Genomic DNA, 25218 nt, shown 5'->3' on the forward strand with positions numbered 1-25218 from the left:
ACTTGTACATTTCGGGTGAACGACAGCCACTGACCGATAAGAACAAAACCGACCCGGGAAACTTGGGCAAAAGCCTCGATCCTGTGTAACAATCCGTGAATCCGTGCACAGCACCCCCGAGGTAGACGAAGATTTCATGGACAAACGGACCAGGAGAAGAGCATAACTGGATTTTTTGCAGAGGCATACATTTATGATACCCGCAGGCATGGGAATCGTGACATTGCATTCCGCGTTTTACACTCCAGGGACTCCCATTTCGTCCACGTGTGCTGTGGTACGCCAATGGCTGTAGGTTAACGCAGCCTGCAATCACCTGGACCATGACTGGGACTTAGTGAGCGAATCTCAGAAATCGAGCGCAATACGACGGAGATTTTACGCGCAAGTTATGCTGAGATGAAAGCCTCAACAAATTGATAAGTGCTAACTCTGTGAACAGAATAAACAACGAAAGAATTATTCCAAAATATTTTTGAGACAAGAAGTAAGCAAATTCGAACGTACCGCACTTATCGTAACTATCAGGCTACTACAGATGCGCACTGCTGATTGTAAGGCTCTAACCCTGGATGATTGCTATAGCCCTCGTTCAGCGAAGGTTTTTCATCATCATGAGCGCATGCGTTTTTTCTCTGCCATTCACGCGCCTGGAGATCGTAAACCCACTATTGGCCACTGTCCCTTTGTATTTATTTGTTGCACCAACACAACCTCGATGGTAGTACTTCCGTTTGTTCCTTTCCGTAGACAACTTCGAATCGTCGACCTTCCCCAATGGAAAAAAGGTCAATCCTGAAGGCGAACTCATAAAACCTGTCCAGGAGCTGAACAGTTAGTCAAATTTTCAACGACGAAAAATTGGTGTCCACACACCGGTATCGTATACTTTATCCGATACAGGTGAACCTAAACTGAATAGAATATTGACAGTTAGTTGTAATCATGGTCATAGGTCACGGTCCACACTAGATTGTTAGGATTCACTGACCTCAGGTTTCTTAGTGGCTCATCCACCGATTTCGCCATAGCAACGAATTGTTGAGTGGGTTGGAATTTGACGTCGAATATGCTCCGTAGGAACAGAGGATTAAACTACAGAAATATTGGGAGACATATATGGAAGTATTCCAAAATTAATTCAACAGTCTCATAAGCGTGTTCAGCATCGCAACATCTATACGGAGCTCCATTAGCATTGCTTACTGCCATTTACTTTGATGACGAACGTCCTCAAAATATCGAAACGGGCTGTCCAGATCACTGATCGAATACTGGGTTAGAAACAGTTGTTCGCACAATTAGTTGGACTATACAGCCTTTGGACCTGCGTGTCTTTGCAATCGCCGCAGAACCCCGGCAAAACAATGTTATGTTTGTGGAAAGTAACTGCTTCCAAATGGCCTGGAGTAGTGAAACTAACACAGCTTTATGTGACACCCCAACACAGCCACAGTGGCTCACATCTATGATGTTATTTTTCCAGCACGACATAACACAGGCAGTAGCGTCCGATCCTCACATCTTTGAACAAGTTGAACGGCCTCGCAGAGACACGATATGCTCGCCTCCCGCTGAAGCACGGTCGACCCCCGTGTCATACGTTGGAGGGTTGGCGTTCGCTTGTACCCACACGGGAATCAAAATACTCTAAATGTATTCACCCATGACTAAGTAGTGCATGACCTCAAAGTTTACAATATCCAAAAACGCCCAAACCGATCTACATGTTCTCTGCGGGTTAAACTTCCGCAGCTAAAATGGCCACCGTTAGATTGTTCCAAAAGTTCACGGTCACACTCGTAGAGGCTTGCGAGAACCGATGACATTTCAATTTCCCAAGTTAATGTTCACATCGACATACTCGACAGTGGGGGTAGGTATTTAGCACGGTAGCTGCATGCATTTTCGGTGATTAGCATCTATCCAAATCCAGCTGAAGCGTATGACCAGAACTTCGAAAACAGAGTCTCGTAACTCGGTAAATTGCCAGGCACTTTAAAATTTTTGGTATATCATGGGTAGGTTCATGCGGAGCCTGTCTTCAAGAGACTTGCCCGTTGGGCGGTTGTGCACCAGATGGTAAACTGTCGAGGAGCAGCTATACCCCCAAAAATAAAATCTTAATGAACACCCGGGAAACCCTGTTTTGTATGCGGTAAAGAAATACGTCAGACTTATAAGCTTCAGCGAAACCCTCGAACATGGCTTCGTCGGTCGGGACGCCTCCTGCAGCGATCGAAAACTTATTCCTCAAATGCTACAAATGACTAATAATTTTGTGGTGGCGTACGCGCGCAGCGTATTTACGGTTTATGAATATCTACGAAGCGTTTCCATGCGCAATAAAGAAGAATAAAATAGAGGAACTAACCTCTCCATGTCATCTTCCACTTCGGATACCACCCGAATACACTGAGCCATGCTAAATACACGACCAGTACAATCACCAATGCGTTCAAACAAAGTTAAAAAACTGAATGTTTAAGGATATTGTAGGGCTTTGAAGAAATGCCGTTAAATGCAACAGTTTTGTGTAGAACTGCATCGCTCGAACTAAAACTTCTTATAGACTTTGAGCGTACGTCTAGAGTCCGAGAACGAGCCCTAAGGAAAGTAAATAAATTTGGAAGCTGCTGGTGAAAGTGTAGGAACAGCAGCTTGCAGAATACGGACTGTAGGCGCAGGCTTGTGAGAAAAGTATGTGCATCAACCGGCGTGTTTGGCTCGCTTAAATCAAGCTCTTACACTAGGCCTTTTTAAAGTCAGCCGCCAATCGCAGAAAAACTCGGCTGCCTCTGACCCAACTTTAATCGTTAGTAATCTAGCGCGCTACTTCATTCCACAGTATCAGCCGTATCATCCGTCGCAAATTGCAATTTGTGCCGCCAACCCCATTCCGCCCACCGAAAAGTGAGTGGAGAACCATCACCTTTATTCTAGCTAACACTTCAAGCCATATCTCTCGATCCAAATCCGTGAGCCTCCGGTCTCCTGGTCATGTAGAAACCCATAAACCATAATATGTTGCATTTGTTTTAACTACCACACTGTTTTGGGCGCCAGAGGATGACGTCCAGGAACGACGGGATACAGCTGCTGTTGCAGGCTGAGAAGAGTGCCAGCGAAAAGGTGAATGAAGCTAAGCGACGTAAGTTAACATATATTCTGTAGTATGCACGCTGTGAAAATACCTTGGGGCAGCGATTATTCGAGGGAAGGGGCTCACGAAAAGTTTTTTGTCGTTTCATGAACCGGAACCCCCTAAGCAATACTTGCTTAAAAACAATGCAAATGGTAGGGACTGTATATTACAGTCATAATAATAAAATGTGGTAGTGTGCTCGGGCATCGCTGTGGTACTGGATGTATTTCACGCATCCACGGATTGATACACAGGATCGAGGCTTTCGCCCAAGCTTCCCTGGTCGGGTTAGTTCTTGTCGTTCAGCAGCCCAGTCACCTGTAAGGCATGAGCGAAAAAGTGGTGTGGACCTTTTTAGTTCTCAAGGCCCGGCTGTAATTTTTCCAGTGCAAGGACTCAACCAAAATGGCGTCTAGGAGTGAGTTGAGTAGGGTACTTTGTGCAGCCTGGACAATCCATGCAGGAGGGCTATTCCGCGCACCAAAAGCCCGGAATGAGGAAAAAATTTTGCCCAGTATGGTGTGCACTCAGCTTGAAATTGTTTCTTGAAATGTCCACCGTATTAGTTGGCTGAACAGCGGAAAACCTGTTAATCAAACTTTGTTCAGACAGCGCATATTGGATATCTTCCAGGGGAAATAGGTCAAGCACCACGAGACACGTTTCATAATCCACGGACTTGAGCCCGGCAACCATTTTTGTAGCAGATGGTTCGACGCGCTTGTTGGGAGTTACGTCCTTAGTAGACAACTTGGTTGGCATATTCAAAAAGCGGTCTGACATAGGCCCCGTAGAGTATTTGGAAGTCCATGCGAGCAATACGGGAGAATGTGCATCGAATCATCTGTAGAACGGTGAATGTCTTTTGAGTCGCTATTTCATGGCGCAGTGAGAAGGACGTGTTTGAAGAAAACCAGATAGCTGAATCATTTTGTTATCTATTCTTGTGGTTTCCTGTGGTTCATTCTCACTATGCACCATCAGCGTTCTTTGATACATTTTCATCAATGACCACACAAAAGCAGGAGGGTGTCCCCTATCAGCTTTACCGAATCAGCAAGACGGCTGGTCCTTTCATTTTTGGAGTCGCTTTTCCGCTTCCTCTATGAAAGATCAGTGCTAGCATCCCGCCTTAATCTCCTCTCGTAGTTCCACTTTGACAACTGAGATCCTATGGGACTTATTTCAGTTTTATCGGAACCTAATCTGCAACCATGTCTTCAAACCAACAGTTTGATTCTAAAATTCACAGCCTTCCATACACTACAGCGTATTTAGACGCTGAAATGCCCCAACATCCCCAGCAAAACCTCCATTGTGCAGTCCGGCTGCTGAGTCAGGGATGTTGGATGATGGCCCTGGTCGTCGGCGAGTCTAGCTTTGGGTGCTGATGCAATATTCTAGCCTACATGCACAGGCAGCCGTAGTCACACGGCCAGATGTAATGTGCATCGTCAACGGTCGCGCGGTGTGACCACCGGGGCTGCTTCGCTTCCTACGTTAGAACGGGTTAGCGTTTACTGACCTCTCTCGTCCATGGGTTGGTCTTGTGTAACTCTCTCCAGTGATAGTGCTCCATCCGTTAGGACTGAAGACCTTTGTATGGCTCTTTGCTTGCAGGTATGCACGTCAGTTGGCGCGGCTGGCGATGACCTGAATGTCGATCTCTCCGAACCTCAGGTCGGTTCAGTTCAGTTCATCGTAAAACTTCGTTGAGTTTTCGCGGATTATTTGAGGAACATTTTTCATTTAGCCACCATCTGAACACGGAGAATTTCGCAGATGTGTGCGGATCACGAATTGTTACTTTGTAATGCCGATTTCTGTGGAAGTCATTTTACGTGACGCTTGCCAACGAACCATCTCCGACTGCAACTAGGCGACATCGCTATCAGTTACCACCAGCGCGGATTGGTTGTTACCGGTTGCTCGTTTTCGACTCTAACCATGCAGTCGCTTGCTGCCACTTCTTTAACTTCCAGGTCTACGCTAAATGCGCACACCTCAATTTGCCATTGGGAACCTCATGAATCCAGAAATAATTCAAACCTATTAGAACCGGCTCCTCCCACGCCAATCTGCTGGTCCGTCGTCGGGTGTTAACGATCACTGAGAACATATGTCCAAAGCGCCACTCAGTGCCGAAAATCTTAACTATGATGCAAACCAGCCAGCCTCATTCAGTCGTTGGACTTTGATAAGATGATGGCCTTTTGGAGCGTCCGGTTACTCTCCTCATGGACAAAACTGCAACCCACCTCGGTGCGTTATCTGACGCAAGGTGAAACCGAGTATCCGTGCAGACATGAAAGCTTAGTTTATTCGAAAAGCTGAGGAAACAGAAGATTCGAAAAATACCGAAAATATCCGCACCACATAAACACTCGATATGTGAACGGCTGCCGCCACTAATTGACACGGATGCCACATGTCTTCGAAGGATGAGCATAATTCAGACAGAAGCACTATAGGGCATCAGTTCAAGCATGGTCCGCGCGTGGACAGAGAAACTTAGTGAGATCAACGAGATCTGAAAATGAAAGTGGCTAGTGCGGACGAGAACCTTTGGAAGTTTTCACGGGACCGAAAAATCGTCTGTAAGTTTCTAAAGGGTGATATCTGAAAGTTAATGCACTGGTCCGGCACGAAGAGACTGAACCTGAACGTGGTGTGACGGCTTGTGTGACCCGCTGAGCTGTAGTGGAGGAGGTTACCCGTGCGACAGCCTCATACCAAACCTTGTGCTTTCAAGCCAGGTGCTTTGGTCAATGACACTAATCATCGTCCTTAGTGTAGGCGCCGTGGCAGTATAAATATGGTATAAATGTATATGATGTGTGGTATATAAATATGGCAGTATAAATGGTACCTACAAATGACATCACTTTCATGCCACATCGGCCATCCCATGGTATCATCAACCGGGTCGCCTTGCTGCACACAACAGTGTAGGTAAGCGAAAAAATATAAGTAAGCGTTCTACTGTAACACCCTTTCGATGTCTAGCCGCCATGCCACTCGAAAGAAACACGAGAGCTGGGATATGCCAGGTTGCACAAGCCCAGACAGAAGTCGAGATGTAGAGGTCTGGTTCGAACCACGGACCTTCCGCTCACTAAATTCGCCCTCCTACTACTAAGCAAAAGCAACATACTGTTGACGCCTCACTTTGTTTTATTCTGCATGCTCCTCCTCCATTCCTTCCTTGCAACATCTTGAGCCCATTTTCAAGAATTCAAACCTATTCGCTTTCCTTCACCGTCTGATGCAGTATTTATGGTTAAACCGGACGCCCAGTTTATCTAAGGGCCTTTACCGTTCGCGGTTAGAAACATGCTGGACAATCGGCTGCTTTTTCGCGTACGCCGGACCCGCTTCCGATTGATGTGTGCTGTTTCAGGAATGAGGATTCAAGCCCTCAATACGGTTGATCGCCTGATGTACCTACCGGTTCGCATTGTTCTAAGCCACCAAGGTGAAGATTGTGGTTGAACGGTTGCCCGTTGGTACTCATCTCTGATCACTTCGGACAACCTCTGTAAGAGTATCTCATAATCTCATCAATACCTGCTGACTGTTCATCGTCCTTGCCTACGCCACAGCACACAGTAACTCTGATACATTCGGAGACAGTTTTTGCGGGAGTTTCAAAGCCTTGTTGCGGTGGGCTAAGAGCTTAGTTATTGCCGGGTATATGAACACGGTACGGATTCTAAATGGGGTGTTATTGGAGCGGACAATGGCGAACGCCTGCTGCAGTTATGTGCAGTACTACCGAAACAACCCAAGCCGCTTCACCGCATGCCCTCCGCACTCGAGCCGACCTGAAACACACGTGGCCACCAACTATAGATGAAGTGGGTCAATCACTTGTTATTGCTCGTTCTGGAATACCTGTGTAGATTTGAACCGCACACTTGTTGATGCTTCTCGTTGCGTTTTTGAGAGCGCATGAGGTACGCACACCTGTCTATTCAGAAGCTCTCCGTTCTTCATGTGAATCAAACCTACCAAACTCATACTGGAATCCTTTTCGGTCAACACGTATTACTGGAACTACTGTCCGCAATCCTACAAGATGCTAGGCAGCCGTCTGTGGAACGTTGCGACCAACCACATTCAGGTTCTTGATCTCCAGTGACACTAGAATTGTTCGAAGCTCGGATACGTATTCCTCTTGGTCAATGGTACAATACCGCTCGACGAACTCGGAATTCAGATGGAACTAAACATCCGCGCGGATCGAGAGGCTTGGAAGATCCAGAAGGCCGGAGAAATGGATGAGACGAGAAACCCTGGAAATGTACTTCAGCCGTTCCAGGTGACAAGCGCAACGTGTCCAAAGAAACCTCCAGTGAGCAAAAGCCACTGGTAACGAAGGCTCAGTTATTTGCAAAAAGGCACCCTAAACGTTGGACTGAACACCTTCAGGAACAATCTAACTGACCACCTGCTGTTGCGGCCTAATAGAGATTGCGTTACCCAATCTTCACGTCAGGTGTTAGTATAATGCCACAGTTTTAATATTCTTGAATCTACAAGCCGCATTCGATTCAGTTTACCAGTCTGTTCTCCATGACACCCTTGCCAAGTGAGGAATTCCTCGGAAATAAATGAATGTAATGAGTTTTTATTCCGTCTTCCGGGCATGTTAGAGCGTACGAGAACTCCAGAAGCTTCTGTACATAAAGTAATATCCGTGAGGGACGTCTGCTCCATCCATTCCTAATTACCTTCGTGATGTGCGGGGTACAGAGCGACCGCCGGAAAATCCCTGAAACCCCGGTGTTCAGATGATGCGGATGAAAACTTCGTCGATCTGGAATTTACAGACGTCATCGTTCTCGTCTTTAAAGAGAGGTCGCAGGTGTATTCCGTCCTTTGGCATGCGCTTTGCATCCACAAAATGCAAGCTCATGCTTCTAAATATGCAGTCGCTGAACACTTCACTCACAATCCAAGGAAAGCCGCTCAAAGTTGTCGAGCGTTTTACGTATCTCAGAAGGTGCTCTAGTTCCGACTGAAGTGTGACGGCTGAGGTCACTGACTAATCTCTAAGACTCGAACTCAGACACCTGTGGCGTCAAAGAGGTATATCCCTGGATCCTAAGGTACGTATGTATTAGACTACAGTACTGGCTATTTTTTGTATGGCTGAGAAGTGGCCTCTTCGAGAAGGGTGCTAAAACAGTCTGTTCTACAACCCCTGTCGCTGAACCATACATCGTATGGGTTGGTGCTAGTGAATCCACAGCGATGCGGGAATTCCATCGACGAATCTGTCCACTGCCAGAAGCTGCGTTGTTCAGACCATGTATTGCCGAACCATCGTTTGCTGAACTGTGTTGTTTTCCGTGCCCAGCCCAGAGTGGTGCAAGCATAGGGATGGTTAACCTTTGGTCTGGAAGAGGAATATGAAAGAGATCACGAAAAGTCTGTACTGTCACTGCGACTCTCCCTCCAGGATGAGGTCTGTGCCATCCTAACTGTGACAGGTTGATGGCGCAACAATATATGGCTGCTAATCGATGTCAGTGACGTTCTTGTTGTCAGCTTCCACCCAGACTGTGATTGTCTGGAGATGTAGGCACGGAATGATTGTGGTAATGTAGCAGTAAGTCTCTTCCCCACCTACTTATTACTTTCACAGTATGACTTTCAAATAAGTTGTGGTTGCACGGTAGCGAAGCATCATTGTTGAACGTTGATGTTATGTTGTCGATGAAACGATAGATATATGAGAGTACCAGCATCTTAGCCGTTTAACTGGATTTTTCGGACGAGGGTTTGGTTGACCATCTACACTCTTCAATGCTTGGCTGTATCTCCCACGCCCTCCCACTTTCTGGTGACTGAAAGTAACAGCTGGAAACAACTTGCCTTTGGTACATGGTTTATAACTAATGTTATCAAGTGAACTCTGCCGCTGTCCACTTTTTAGTGGCTTAGTCTGTGACTTCAGGTCCTCCCTCAGTCTCTGAGGGATTGATGCACCTGGTTGCGTTGAGACATCTGTTCCCACATACTGGAACGGGATGGCTCAGTGTTTGGAACGCGAACTTACTGACCGAAAGATCCGTGGTTCGAACCTGATCTCTGGCTCTGCTTATCTTGTGTAGGCTTGGGCAACCTGGCAGTGTCCCAACCCTCGTGCCTCTTTCGGTAGCATGGCAGCCAGGCACCGAAAAGGTGTTAAAGCTGAATGGTTATCATCACCATCATCATCAATCATCAAAGACAGCAACATCAGTGTTGCCACCGATGCTTCACTGCCGTACAACCATAAGGTTCGTTTAATTATATTTAAAGCCCTACAGTGAACAGAAGGGAAAAAGAGTGGGTGAGACCTATGTCAAGCGTTCTCAGGTGCATACACCTTCAAGCGTTCAATCAGACAGTCTGAAAAGAAACTGCCAACACGAACGCCACTGACATCGGTTAGCCGCCATCTTTTGCAATGTTTCCAACGAAGCACAGGTGGGGTCACGGGGACCCCATCCTGGAAGCCGTACAACAACACCCAAACACTGATCTCTTTCACCCTTTTCTGCCAACTCATGCGCTGTCCACCTCGCGGCTTGTGCCATCCTGAAGGAGGCACGGAGGACAACACTCGTCTCGGTAGACGGTGTTTCGGCATGCGTAGCACATCACCGAGCCATCGTAGTCGATGATGCTGAATGTTTTCTCGGATTGAGGTGCCTATTATTATTATTATTATTATTATTATTATTATTATTATTATTATTATTATTATTATTATTATTATTATTATTATTATTATTATTATTATTATTATTATTATTATTATTATTATTATTATTATTATTATTATTATTATTATTATTATTATTATTATTATTATTATTATTATTATTATTATTATTATTATTATTATTATTATTATTATTATTATTATTATTATTATTATTATTATTATTATTATTATTATTATTATTATTATTATTATTATTATTATTATTATTATTATTATTATTATTATTATTATTATTATTATTATTATTATTATTATTATTATTATTATTATTATTATTATTATTATTATTATTATTATTATTATTATTATTATTATTATTATTATTATTATTATTATTATTATTATTATTATTATTATTATTATTATTATTATTATTATTATTATTATTATTATTATTATTATTATTATTATTATTATTATTATTATTATTATTTGTCCAAAGAGGGCGATAACTCGTGCTTTGCCTTGCTGTTTGAACTTATTTAAAAGTCGGATTAATTTTTGGCAATCTGGGGACAGAGAATGATTGTGCTTTTATTGAGAAGACTTAACTGAAGCGATTTCCAACCAAAGGAACATAAGTATTAGACTAGTTTCAACAGCTTCCAGCTCCCGTATTATTGCCTCATCACGCCGGAAGCAAACCTGAGAACACTAGATGGGGGCGCATTGAACACGTAATCGCCAGGTAATTGCGCAGCATGACGCAGATTGCCGGCCATTTGTTACGGCTTGCTTTTACTTTATAGGAATCTTTGACTTCATGGATTGGTTGAGTCTCCTATGTATACTTTTCAAAAAGGAATGTCCATGTTCCCTGTTGCCTTAAGGCTTACAAGGAGCTAACCAAAAATTCACCCAAATCCAAAGGACCTTAATGAAGCCTCATCGCTCCACGAAGCCGCGAATCTAAATATCGAAATCACACCTGGGGAAAGATAGAAATCGAAATAGCCGACTGGTTAATGCATTGGAGTGATGTTACAGCTAAACGATTATTGTTGAGCACAAGCTTAGTTCGTGTGAGTGAACTTGTTCTGTTAAATGACCATGCATCCGCACCAATTATTCAGTAGAATATCGAAAATGGTTCGATGCCTCTATGTGCATCGGAGTCCAAGATCATCAGGACTTCTCACTCCCATTTTCCCTTTAAAATGAAGAGCTTGATTTTACTTATAGGTCCACTTGTTTGAACGCTTTCATCAGTAACGAGTAGTGCCTGCCAACTTGCGTCACGTATGTTAGAAGCGAATATCACCAAGCTCAAGGGGTCATGCCGACAAAACGACCGTGGGTGCAGTTCTACTCTATTCCTATGGAATTTCTCCCCGACCGAAAGCTGTCACCTTGCGATGGTCTTGCTAAAATTATCCTGCCCACTACAATGGCTGGAATTCAGATCCCTAAATTCCAGCCATGCCAGGGAGGCCAATGTGGGGGCAGTTGGATGAAGAACAGTGGGTCCCTTCGCTGCAAGAAGTCGTGTCATATGATGGGCTTGAGGTGAAGCCGTATAATCCTTCACAAGGCAATAAGGCAATCCCTCGATTGCCTGAGGGAGGAGAGGTTAGAAAAGGTCAGCCCTACCAGACGCATACTCCAATCATCCTATGGTTGACCGTGACCGCCATCGAATTATCCATTACGATAAAAAACAACCTTTTCCATGGGTGTGATACGGCTCCAAATGCATCTGTTGTGCGCAGCGGCAACAACAGTGAGACATCCAAATCCTTCTGTGAACTTCGGCTGGACGAGCCTTCCACAACCAAGCGAGTCAGACCGCTAAGTCGTTGGTTGCAAGGAGGGTCGTACAAACTTTTGAGTTGAAGGATCAAAGTTGGACATTACAACAAAACGTCCTTAACCTGGGTAATCGTGACTTATCATTCCCACTCACTCCATTCACCACCACCCCTTGCACCCCTCAACCAACTTCTCTTGAGTTATTTGGCTGTCAACCACATAACTAATGCTTTGTATCTAAAATTTTGTCCGGTAAGGTGAATCAAAGTATACCTTTGTGGGCTTCAAAAGATCTGTTCCATATTACTGCTCTCAACGTCCATACTCTATCGAATTGGACAGCAAGAATGCCTTTGAACAAGGCAGAGCAATCTTCGTAACATTCTGATAAATCCGACTCTCCTGATGATGGACGAAACTGAATAGGATAGCACCAGAGGGCTCCTTGAGAGCTATGATCACTAGACTGATGACTGAGTGGCTTCCGCACACTCATGTACCTTTTCTGAATATGGGGACCACTGCTGAGGTGCTCCATTCTATCGGTATTGTCTTTAAGATATTTCATAGTAGTCAGATTAGTTACTAGGACCTCCACCGTCTTTGAAGAGCAGAGCATCTGGACCAGGTGCTTTGTTATGCTGGTGCATTGAAATTGCACCCCAGACTTTCTTTCGGGTTCACGTGTTGAGTTGATAAGGGCCAGCTGAACTGCTTTTCAGTGTTCAGCCCACTGTTCGAGATGACGTTTCCGAGAGTAAATCGAAGTCCCGACCTCTCACCAAGGATTCTGCCAGCCATTTCTCTGCTTGAAAAAATCGTTCAGCTTTAACACCTTTCCGGTGCCTAGCTGCCATGCTGCCCGAAGGAAGCACGAGGGCTGGGGTACTGCCAGGTTGCCCAAGCCTGGACAGGGAAGTCGAGAGACAGAGGTCGGGTTCGAACAACGGACCTTCCGGTCAGTAAATTCGCGCTCTAATCACTTGAGCCATTTCTCTGCTTGACCTATCCACCAATCGAAGTAGCGTTCACGACGTCACTTTTGGTACACGTCTTCTGAGCGCATCTGGACGTCCGCGTATTTGAAACCGGTTTTCGTGCACCATCGAAGTCTCTTTCCTTTTTACTTCACTGTCTTAGTTACCCTGTGGTTGTAACCTAACGAGCTCAAGGTAGCAGGGTTACTATGGTACGATAGTTCTGTCTGCGATTCGAATCCAACCCTGGCTTTTTGGCTGTACCTATCAAGGTTTATGCAACCCAGCAGTGCCGCAGCTTTTCACATATCGCACGTCAGATATGTTCCAAAAGAATTTCATAGCCTAACGACTTTTGTAAGCTACTGAAGCAGTGTCATCACTGACGTTGCTATCTTTGATATGAAAATAATTGCTGAGCTCTGTTAATAGTGCCCTACATTTTGTGTACTCTGACTCAGTTGCCCACGCACACCTTCAGTCGTTCCCCTGCCGTCTCAGATTACCCATCGGGCAGTGGAATCCGGACGAATTTACTTATTCTAAAACACCTCATGTACATACAGTTGGGCATACCTGGAATTATGGTGAGATACCATCCCCTTCTTCTCTATCTCAAGCGGGGATCGACTACTTATTTCTCTATGCCTATATAATTTGCTATGGACTATGTCCTCAACGTTCCATAGGGTATTCCAAACTACGGTATTCTTGAGTTGTTCGTTCTCTCTCTTTCCACCACTCCAGGAAAGGCCAAAAGACTGAAAGAGGCCAAAATCGAAGCGCAGGCGGAAATTGACGCAGAGCGTGCAGAGAGGGAACGCCATTTCAAAATGATAGAAGAGCGCGTACGTGAGGAAGTTTCATCTTTCCTTCATGTTTCTATTTTCGTATAACCAGTTTAACTTGTGTCGTCCATAGTGCATTCTAGCGGAAATGTCCCTCTACCAAGATAGTAACTTATCCACCTAACCTGGCTTGGCGTTTATGTCAAAAGTAGACTGTTGTCCAGCAATCAACATCGAACATCTAGACTTTTTTGAAACGAAGCCACATTGCTTGACTTGGAGGTCATTCATTTTCAGTTTTTGCAACCGTGGTATTAAAGTTATCGATTGAATCCACTCTCAATTACCATTATTCAGCTGTAGCACCCTTTCGGTGCCTAACTACCGTGCCACTCGAAGGTTGCACCATTTCGCGAGATTCCCCAGTTGGTTAGAGCGCGAATTCACTGACTGGAAGGTCCGTGTTTCGAACCCGATTTCCCTTGTCTAGGCTTGGGCAACCCGGCAGTATCCCAGCCCTCGTACAACCTTCGGGTGGCATGGCAATCGCTATTATGTACTGTACGTGGTCTGTCCAGCCGTGTGATCACTAGTATTGGCGAACGCTGTGCAAAGTTGCGTACAATCATAGAGACTCATTTAAGTCGGATCCTCCGTATAGTTTCTACTGCCGATAAGCAATCTCTTAGCATCCAGAACAATTAAAACTCGCTACAGGGCGCTGTCCAGCAGGTGATAGATAATTCATCTTGTCGTGCGGGAAAGTACGGTACTCCACTCTTCAAGGAGTCGCCACCGAAAGATTTCACAATATCTCGATGGAATATTTTTTTCGTGCTACGGTGACCAGTGTGAACAAAGTCGAATGCATTCTCTATCAGACGAATGTGATTTCCTTTGTCTCAGGTGTTTTTCAATAGATGGGAAATTAGAATCGCGGATTCATACCAGTGCAATACGGTCGATCTGTGTTGACTTATTTAGACCTGTATGAACGAGTGTTTTTCATTTAGCTAGACCCGAACAAAAACCAGTAGACACCAAGTTATGCTTAATTTTTACCTATCTTTCAGCCACACTACACTTTCAAGGTGTTTCATCAAATGTCTGTGTCTAGGCTATGGACTGAGTTAAATCTAAACGAAAGGAACTCACTACTCCTGTTCGTTTGATTTATTGTACCATTTCATTCCCTGAAACAACTGTGCGAAAGCCCATCCAGTCTAGTGTCGAGTTGTTCTGGCTTCGAAATGGGAATCTCCTCATTTTGGCGATCAAAGTGCAAGGTCATGTTTAGTTATCACAGTGAGAGAATTTATCAAACTTTATTCCTGCCTCAGTTGAAATTCTGTCCAACTAACTAGTTTCTGTAAGTTCAGTTGGTACCGGTACTAAAATCACTCACTAACACACTAGTCATGAAGTTATTGAGAACTCTTCGACAACCCACGGCCGGTTTCGCCCCTTTCGGGGCTCATCAGATATGCGCCCTCCTCGAATTTTCGTCAGTCTTATGTTCTACTTGTAATTCTGCTTAGTGATAATTGTGCAGCCAACAGACGACATGTTTTTGCGCTTCGGAAGAACGCATCGAAATACGACTTCACTTTAATACATAAACATATTCATAAACAAGCAAACTTTATTTTAGAGAAATTGTTACAGTGCTAAATGATGGTCGAAAGTTTCAGCTACTAGATAGAACCCCTTCACTAAATTTGAAAACCGAGTATGCTTTCGTTTCGACCTGGCGGTTTGACATGGTGTTGGAACGATGATAAAACCGTTCAGGACCAATCAGTTGTTCAATCCGATAGCTGATGAACTTGTGAAAACGGGTTACACATTTCAACCTTTTAAGCTTTCTTGGTAAACTTGAGAAACGAGCTTCACATTTAGCACTGGAATAGTTTCGTGAGCTACAAGTCAGGAAAGCATGTCAAAGACCACTTGCAATGCACTACAGTCGGCCGACGCTCAGCGACCGTCGAGCTCGGACCGTGACAAGTCAATCTGATGTCATATCGGTCCCGAAAACATTGTCCTAGATTTCTCTATCCGGGAAGTGATTTCGTCTTTCACCAGTCTGCCTGAACTTGAGCAGCTACCCGGATAGACGAATTCACCTACCTCATCGATCGGTTTACCTGCAAGTATCGGGTTTGCTTTTGATCCCATCTAATCTGGTAACAGTACCGTACAACTGCGAAGCGCGTACCAACCTGTGAGGCGAAATTATTTAGGTTACTCAAGACAGTTTACATTTCTAAGGGCGTCTGATCCAAGGATAGCAAAATCCTTGACACGCTCAATGTCCATAAGTGAACGCCCCGAGGTGTTAGTGAAGTAAGGCGACGGGGAACATTCGTGCCTAACACCACTGGATGTGGTGAACTAAGATGGAAGTTTTCCGTGAACCTATATGCGTCCACTAAAGGATGGATGTAGAACCCTCATAATATAAAAGAATTTAGGAAGATCATCCTCGTTCGACTGCCACTTCTGTAGTTTCTTGCACTATGAGGGCTATACCGTACTCCAAGGAAAGATACCCAGAAAGAAAATCAACTGTGTGACCGTGCGGTTGAGTAATGCGAATAATGAATGGCAAGGGCGCGATTAAGATCAGTCCTGGGTCATTTCAACCCGGTCTGGACACTCAGCAAGAAGTGCAAACTATCTTCGAAGGGGTGTCACCCTCACCATCCTCCTACCATCGCTTCCATCTCTCTGTTTGTGTCACTGAATTGGAATTACCACTGCAGTTAACGGGGGCGGGACTCGTCCGTCAGCTGATACGACTACTGCACTGGAGAATCGCGGTAAGATGTTCGGGTCATTTTTTCGAGCTTCGCATCCGTCTGAAGTGTTGTTGAAATTGACGCTTCGTCGCCGTGCAACACTTGCAAGTTTTTCTGGTCAGTCAGCGGGAAAAAAGCTAACAGCTCCTGATAGCGGCCCAAGAGCAATCCAAAATGCTCCAAACATGATTTATCTTCAAACGAACGGTTGAATTTCAACGTTTTTGTGCACCACCATCTCTGTCCATTGCCAGTACCAACAGTTAGATTATCTTGACAGAACACACTACTCATAGGATTACCTATAACTCTCCTTTTTTGTCACTTAGGTACTTGGTCGACGTTCGGAGATTGAAGCCCAGATCAAGAAGCTCACCGACGAAATCATCGCCACTCAATCTGCGTCGGTCAAGCTACACAAGGAAGATGCGATTGATCTACTGATGAGTCTTGTAATGGACATCAAGCCCAGCTTGCATGCCAACTATCGACCAGGGGCACTTTCTCATCTCTGAACGCTCTTTTGTGATCCTCCAAACTCTGTATTCGCACAGGAGTGAGAACCCTTTTGCCAGGCATAATAACACACATACTATGATGTATTTATCAGTTACTTTTGTTATTCGACCATACTTGATTTTTCTCAAATACATGTCGCTGTATACTGCTTTGTATACTTTTCCCGTTGTTTGGCCGCCAAGAGCTTCAAAAGCACCTCTCAGTTCAGTTAGAGAGACTAATTTTACTCACCACATAGCACCCTATGAAGGGTTTATTCTTTTCGCAAATTCGTGTTTCATTCGGAAGCCACTGTCAGTGACCGGTCTACTTAGGTCGGATTCACAATGGTTGATTTCTAATGACACTAACATGTATTTTCTAGGGCGTTATCAGAAAGACAGTCGACAACTGATTTGAAAGCTTGAGATAGCCATGCTATTAAACTTCGACGGTCCCTGGTTCGAACCTGACCCTAGTTTTTCGTCTGTTTCTGTGTAACTCTGAGCAACCCGGCAAAAACCACTCCTCCATGCTTCCTTCGACGTGTACGGTAGTTGTGAATCGAAAGGATGCCACAGCCGAACGATTAATTAATATGAAGGCACCTGTGGCGACCGAACCCCAGGGTTGACCACCCTGGAAACGAATTATTTAGTAGCTTGTTGGGTGTAGGACACATCTCCCGTTTTTCTGAGCCATTTACTAAGCTGTCTTCCGGGTGGTAGGCCCCACCGTTCCCACACTGGTACTGTCAGTAATTGGGATTCGGACCTTAGAGAGGGGTGTTGAACTGGTTGGTTCTGGCTCTCGAAGACACCGTGGAACCCTTGGACATTAGTGTAGATGGTCGTTGGCTTGTTCGCTGAGCTGGGCAATTTGATTGCAGACGTTTCGTCAATCGAGGTGACATCATCATCAGTGCGTTATTGGGAGCGTAGTTGTGCGTAGCGGTAGGTTGGTGGTTGTCCCGAACAAGCCAACGCTACATGAGCTACCAACATTTTCCTCTACAGAATGACATTAACGTCTTTAGAGGCTCTACTTATCAATAATTTCTAGATTGACCGTGTATTGTTCGTCAGAATGGGCTGTGTTCAAGCCCAAAGTCTATTGCTACTCTACCAACTCTTGGTCGCAACGTTTCTTGCGAGTACTTTCGGGAATACATGCTTGCAAACACTTCTGACACGAAGGTCATCCGACGTTATGTCCCGTGTAGATGCGAGACAGTTCATTTCGCCACTTCTTATCCCCACTCTATCTTCCGTTACATACGGCGATTAGAATGTGCGTTCTGTGTTTGGGAAGCGAGCCACCCATCACTAAGTTATACAACTGGGCATTTGAACGATCGTTACCTCTCTAGTTCGCCAAGCTTCGCTACACTCACGCACCATGCTCAAGTCGCGATGATTTAGGATGTGAAGACGAGATATTGACGAATTGAGGTTGAGCTTCGATCTACACCCTCAGCGTCTAGCTCCATTTCTCTGCTTTTGGGCGATTACCACGTCGCAAGCAGTGCTAGGCCAGTCCCGCTGATTACGTAACGCTTGGGTATGTTCATTTCACCCATAGTCTCACGTGAAAGTAGTTTTCTTGACCTGGGTTCTAGATTCCCTATCAAACTTTCGAACAGGGACTCCCACTTCGGACCCAGTTTATAGTTCTTCATGTGAATCGAAGACCACTCAACGCAGCTGCAACTATCCTGAGAGCAAGGAAGATATTTGAAACTCAAATGAAAAATAGAGTTTGTAAACGATTTTTACTCACCACATAGGGGGAGATGAACCGCCCAGAGCGGGGACACTTTGCATTGGCTGAACGGCATTGCAGTGAGTCGGGTATGGATCAGGCACAGATTCTATGTAATGGGCCAATCATAATCAAACCGGTTTCACTCGACTTTCTCGGAATTTCCCTATTAATTGCATATGTGGTGTACACCGAAAGTTGATTCAGCAATCTGAGGTTGATTAGGGAAGTTGTGTGCACAATGGATACGAGACGATAACAGGTTGAACGATTTGTAGTTACTTGGATCGACCCATGGTCGTTGGCTTGTTCGCTGAGCTGGGCAGTTTGATTGCAAACGTTTCATCACCAATCGAGGTAACATCATCAGTGCGTTATTGGGAGCGTAGTTGTGCGTAGCGGTAGGTTGGTGGTTGTCCCGAACAAGCCAACGCTACATGAGCTACCAACATTTTCCTCTACAGAATGACATTAACGTCTTTAGAGGCTCTACTTATCAATAATTTCTAGATTGACCGTGTATTGTTCGTCAGAATGGGCTGTGTTCAAGCCCAAAGTCTATTGCTACTCTACCAACTCTTGGTCGCAACGTTTCTTGCGAGTACTTTCGGGAATACATGCTTGCAAACACTTCTGACACGAAGGTCATCCGACGTTATGTCCCGTGTAGATGCGAGACAGTTCATTTCGCCACTTCTTATCCCCACTCTATCTTCCGTTACATACGGCGATTAGAATGTGCGTTCTGTGTTTGGGAAGCGAGCCACCCATCACTAAGTTATACAACTGGGCATTTGAACGATCGTTACCTCTCTAGTTCGCCAAGCTTCGCTACACTCACGCACCATGCTCAAGTCGCGATGATTTAGGATGTGAAGACGAGATATTGACGAATTGAGGTTGAGCTTCGATCTACACCCTCAGCGTCTAGCTCCATTTCTCTGCTTTTGGGCGATTACCACGTCGCAAGCAGTGCTAGGCCAGTCCCGCTGATTACGTAACGCTAGGGTATGTTCATTTCACCCATAGTCTCACGTGAAAGTAGTTTTCTTGACCTGGGTTCAGTGAGTCTCCTGTCAAAACCAAATTAGTATGCAACTGAGCCTATTTACCGAGATCTATCCAATTTCGGTTCAAGTAGGACATAAGGTTGATGGGGACTGCGCTTAATTGATGAGCTCAAAGAAGGACGAAACCCGTCGTGGGCTGTCGAAAAATTTTCAGCAATCTCTTGAGTAGTGTTGTCCGTCTTGTTTATTTTGGATCAACTTCTATGAGGGAATCAGGTTTTTGTGTGCTAAGTTCCAGTCCTCACTTTACTGGGCTTCTCTGCCTATGTCTGTGCCGCAAGCAACCGTCATTGCACACTGCTGGCGTATTTCTGTCTATGATGAGAACGACGAGGATGCTGATGATTGCATTCAGTGATCCGCCCCCGACCTTTAGGGAGCTGACAGTTTGTGATCATGCTCTATCAGTGGTTTATTGCCACTAGTGGTTGTGCCAACCACCAACCCACCACTACGCTCTCCAATAACGCACTGGTGATGAAACGTTTGCAATCAAATTGCCCAGCTCCAGAAACAAGCCAACGACTGTTGAATGTATTCATCGACCTCTGTGTTTCCACACCGCTAACCCTGGACCTCGCGTGCACCGAGAACCAACTTACGCCTCAAGAAAACGACAAGAAGCTACCAGACGATCCTATGCAAAAATAACCACATTTGAGCTTACTTTTATGTTATTTGCGCAACCTAATAATATAGTAAGCGTTCAGCTGTAACACCCTTTCGGTGCCTGGCCGCCATGCCACCAGAAGGAAGCACGATGGATGGGATACTACCAGGTTGCCCAAGCCTAGATAGGGGAGGCAGATGTCGGGTTTGAACCACGGACCTTTCGGTCAGTAAATGCGCGCTCTAACCACTGAGCCACTCGCCATCTTGCGCAACATACGTGTTGTCCCACGGTCTTGGCTGTTTTGGGACAAAGAACGGTAATATGCCTTGGGATTATACTGATCTGCACCCGCTCTTCCAAAAGTTCATTAACCTTTGATGTATTTTTGCTCTGTGGCTCGTAATTGATCATGGCTTCAGCCACACCTCGTGTTCAGTCCTGTTTGTGACTTCAGTGGCATTCGTGTCTAATTAGCTATCTGGTGATGGTACCCATGGTGACACCGATATAGTTACTTCGCTGTTGAAAATCATCCTGGTTTTTGTCGGATCTCACGAATTAAGTTTCAAGCTGTCTCAAGGAATGTTTGACCTCTTGAATAAAACTCGAAGAGTTTCATAACCCTCAGAACATCTCAACTTGACATCGACTTGACTTACATTTGGGTTTCCATAGACACTCATTTCGGTCCAACCATTTCATGGATTGAAATTGAGACACGTAAAGGGATCTAGGTAGCGTACCTAGAATAACGGGGAATACTACTCTGTCCTACCAGCTAGGCACCGAAAGGGTGCTACAGCTGAANNNNCTGTCCTACCAGCCCCTCTGTTATACCTATGGATGGTTAGCTACGCATTAGCTGTGGGTCAAATGAACTTTTGCTATCCAGTATGAACTCAACCGTTCGCACGCACCCTTTGACTTTCGGACTCACCCGTTTTCTTCGTCAACTGCGATTCCAGGTACATTGGGATCACCAGCTGAGCGGTCTGTCCCCAGGATATGTTTGAATAAACTATCTATCTCGAAATTTCATTCAAATCTTGTACCTCTTACCAGCTGTTCCTAACAGAACAGAGTTGGTGCTGTCGCACAGTAAATTCCATTCCCAGTGAGAGGATGCTCTGGGCAGTGATTGAGGAGAAATCGGTTCGAAGTGCAAAGTTCATAATCTTGGCTGGCTAACCCAAAGTGGTGAGTTATCTCGGAATGCTTTTTCGCCAAATCTATCGAATCAGCTCATCGATGAATCGAAAAATTGATTGTTTTTTCAAATTTAGAGTTTTATTACCGTTTTTCCTTCGACTTTCGCCAGGAGCACAAGGCTGAATTGCATTATAAATGCACAAAAATTGCCGAAGAGGTAGCTAAAGCCCAGAACTGTACTATCGATTTGGAAATTGTCTGTCTGGCTACGGAGCTACTTTTCCGATTCCATCAGGTGTTGGCCACGGATTTAGAAACGTTTGCGAAACACGCGAAAAGAACCACTATCAATATGGATGACGTGCTTTGTTTTGTTCGTCGCAATCCACAATTGGTGAGTCCTTTTGTCTATACAGAAGCTGGGGGTTAAGTGCAGTTTCACCTCTTATCACACATTTCATTACTCATGATTTGACCTATGTCCATTCTCACCATCCACTCTTTGGTGTGTTGGCTCTGCAGATTAACAGCGTTTGGGCTGGATTACTACTAATAATAATAATAATCGTTCAGCTGTAGCACCCTTTCGGTGCCTAGCTGCCATGCCACCCGAAGGTTGCACGAGGGCTGGGATACTGCCAGGTTGCCCAGGCCCGGACAGGGGATGTCGAGAGGCATAGGTCGGGTTCGACCACAGACCTTCCAGTCAGTAAATTCGCGCTCTAACTACTTGGGCCATCTCGGCTGGATTACTGACCATTCAATAACTGATTAGTCTCCAATTTTTAATCTCACGTTGTTGATACTTGTCATTACTTCGTGTTTCAGTTAATATTAGTCCGATCAGCTAGGAGTTTTGGTTTGTGTTCTTTCGAACTCCGAGCTGTTCACGACGGTGGATAGAATCATATGTCATCTGTTGAGAATCTAATTAAGTTTCCCTCGTCTACGCGTAGGTGGACAACTTTATAATCATTTTATACAGTTTCCTTCCAGTCACTCATTTGCTGGTTACTTCCGAATGTAACTGATAATATAACAAAATTGTGTTCACCTACGACAGAATTCCCTTCTAGGACCGTTTATTGTTAGCCATAGACCCAAGTTAGCCCAGTTGTGTGACCACGAATTTACTGACCGGAACGTTTGTGGTTCCGATCCAACCTCTGCATCTTGACTGCTCGGCCAAGGCTTGGGCAACCTGGCAGTATCCCAGACTTCGTGCATGCTTCAGGTAGCATGGCTAGAAAGAAACAAAGAGTTGAGAAGGATGGCGTGGCTCAGTTGAAACAATCGGGGCGAAATGCTCCAAGTGGTTAGTGCGAGTCTACGGACCGGAAGATCCGTGTTTCGAACCCGACCTCTGCCTCTCGACTTCCCCTGTCTAGGCTTGGGCAACCTGACAGTATCCCAGCCCTCGTGCCTCCTTCGTGTGGCATGGCAGCTAGGCACAGAAAGGGTGCTACAGCTGAACGATTTTATTTTAGTTGAAAAAATCACTACTTCTTGCAACCCTATCCCCCAACAATGTCTTATTCGCTCAACCTACGACTTTTATATATTTATAGAAGCTGTCACAGTGAACTCCAGCGTCACACCTCTCCATTTTGGTGTTCCAAGGTGAACTAGTTACCGTGACCTTTGGTCTTTTTGTTCAAAACAAGGAAGTTAGGTACGACCATCTGTTTTTAATCATAGTAGTAGTGATAATAACAGCAATCTTTCACCTATGACATCCTTTTGGCTCATAGCTGCCATGCCACCCGCGTGGTGATCTGCTGTCTTCCATAGTCGGTGTTGTATTGAGGGCAACTGTGCAGTAGCGTGCCTTGCAGACCTAAGATGCAATATTCCAACGTTTCTACCAACCAGGAATTCCAATCACTCGGTCATATCAATTTGTTTTACGGAATCCACCACACAAACTTCCCACAGAGATCTCATGATGGCAAGACCAGGGAAGCTGAGAGGCGAACTGGAACTGTTGCATGTAGCTTCTAAACTAATGACGAGTTTGTTCATTCGATGGGCCCTGAATTCTGTACGAAAAAGTCAAAACAGTCACAGCGCCCACCTGAACAAGTGAGTTGAGGAGGAACTCGTCACTCTTTGAAGATTCTAGCAAGACCTTGTGTGGTGACCATATAAATATGGTTGTAATAACTTCCTTTGTCTCCATAATGCGCTGTCTTAAGCTACCGTGCGTTTTGATATAACGTATTGAGCGGAGTAGGGATCCAAGGACCGACACAGTAGTTGTACCTCGGTCAACAAGAACATATCGTCGCCAGGTGTGTACACACGAACCCTCGCGTAAATTGCCACGTTAAGGACAAAACAAACACGAGAGCGTGTACGTGTCCCTTCTCCCGGTTTGCCAAACTACATCTGTCGATGATCCGGTCAATGCTGAGGACTAGAGAGAATCTATTCCTCAAGTCCAAGTCCCCCGTAGATACTTTATTTTTTGTTGTTGAAAATCCGCAAATCGACATTGTAAAAAGAAACTCTGTTGAAAGACCTCCCTAAGTTGATATACTACTTAATGAGACCATAACGCATTTCATTGTAAACTGACCGTTTCGTCACTGTACGTCATCAGTGTACTCTCGCTTGGGATTGTACCCCGACTGTAAAGTTACAGGTACTCGGAACCACGGTATATCGGGCTAACTCCCGCTGCTTGTCCACTTGTTCGAAGTCGTACTGTCCTATTATTTGTGTACCTATTCTTCCTTCTCTTCATTTCGTAGGTGCAGTTGATGAGTGATTTTCACAAGCAACAGACCACCGCGAAGAAGCAACCCGGTGTGGTGGTGCCACCAACTACGTCTGCGGGTACCGACTCCAAAAATCCCGAACAGCCTCCCTCGAAGGATAGTGAGACAAAAACCGATGTCCACTCACCAGATTCTGCACACAGCCTCACCGAATGGTTTATGGACCTAGAGTGACACCTTTCGTCTCCAGATGAATTGTTCTTTGCCGTCGCTCTACTTTTGTATTCACTCTCCTCGTCATGCATCTTCTTTCCAAAACGGTATATGTCCCTTTGACAATTATGATAAATTATTTTTTTTGAGTTTTGGATCTGTGATTGTGATGGGGTGTTTCAGTAACGCTTCGGATCCTATGTGTCTGACTCTCCCTCAAGCAGCAAATCAGTGTACCCCTGATCTCCGCGGGGCATTGTGGTCGCCATCACTTCGCGCTTAGTCTCGTCGCCTCTGAATCATGTGACTAGCATACACTGTTTGAGAAACCATGGTGTGCTCACAGCTTAGAAAGGTGGGAGCTGTGCGACGTGCAGTTTGAGAGGCTTATCCATGGCATGCTGGTTACCCTCATACCATTCGATGAGGGCTTGAGCATCAAAACCCAGCAGGGTTAAAAGGGGACTTGGTAATCCATGGGGCCCATTGGCTGCACAATGCTCTAATCTGCAAAATCTTTGCGATTGGAATAAAACTTTTTGCGCCAAAATGTTGCAGTTTGTTGCTAATGTACTCAAACCAAAAACCAACTAATCTACGGTCACAATTTTCAATCTCACCATTGTCCACTGATGCAATCATTCCTTCGGCGGAAAACGTCTGGTGGAATAATTTCCCAGCATCGCTGAGACCCTGGGATTCCTAAATGGGGCTCAAAAGCTTGGACTCGTACTCTGAACTCAATTTCCTGTCTCGTTCAGTGCATCAGGGACACGTCTTAGCTTTCGAAAAGTCAGTTCGATTGTGCGAATACTGGGCGCCGTAATCCATTGTTCTTTGTCAAAATAGCTACAGCGCCTTCGTGTGCACAGCCGAAGTTGCCCCCTGACAATACGAGTACGAATGGGACGCGAGGTGTGGGAAACACAGTGGCCAGTTTAAGCCTACGTGAGTCG

General features: G+C 45.1%; 1 protein-coding gene across 1 annotated transcript; it reads left to right on the forward strand.

Moving 5' to 3' along the window:
* Window positions 1-3044: 3044 nt before the first annotated feature.
* Window positions 3045-24380, forward strand: T265_11215 (hypothetical protein; the record flags this gene model as incomplete). The annotated part of the gene is made up of 6 exons (XM_009177813.1): window positions 3045-3151; window positions 13397-13497; window positions 16568-16690; window positions 21499-21723; window positions 21927-22034; window positions 24083-24380. 6 exons carry the CDS (start codon window positions 3070-3072, stop codon window positions 24281-24283), a joined length of 840 nt encoding a protein of 279 aa, XP_009176077.1.
* Between the last annotated feature and the right edge of the window lie 838 nt (window positions 24381-25218).

Source organism: Opisthorchis viverrini (assembly GCF_000715545.1).
Source record: "Opisthorchis viverrini unplaced genomic scaffold opera_v5_458, whole genome shotgun sequence".
Lineage (NCBI taxonomy): Eukaryota > Metazoa > Platyhelminthes > Trematoda > Opisthorchiida > Opisthorchiidae > Opisthorchis > Opisthorchis viverrini.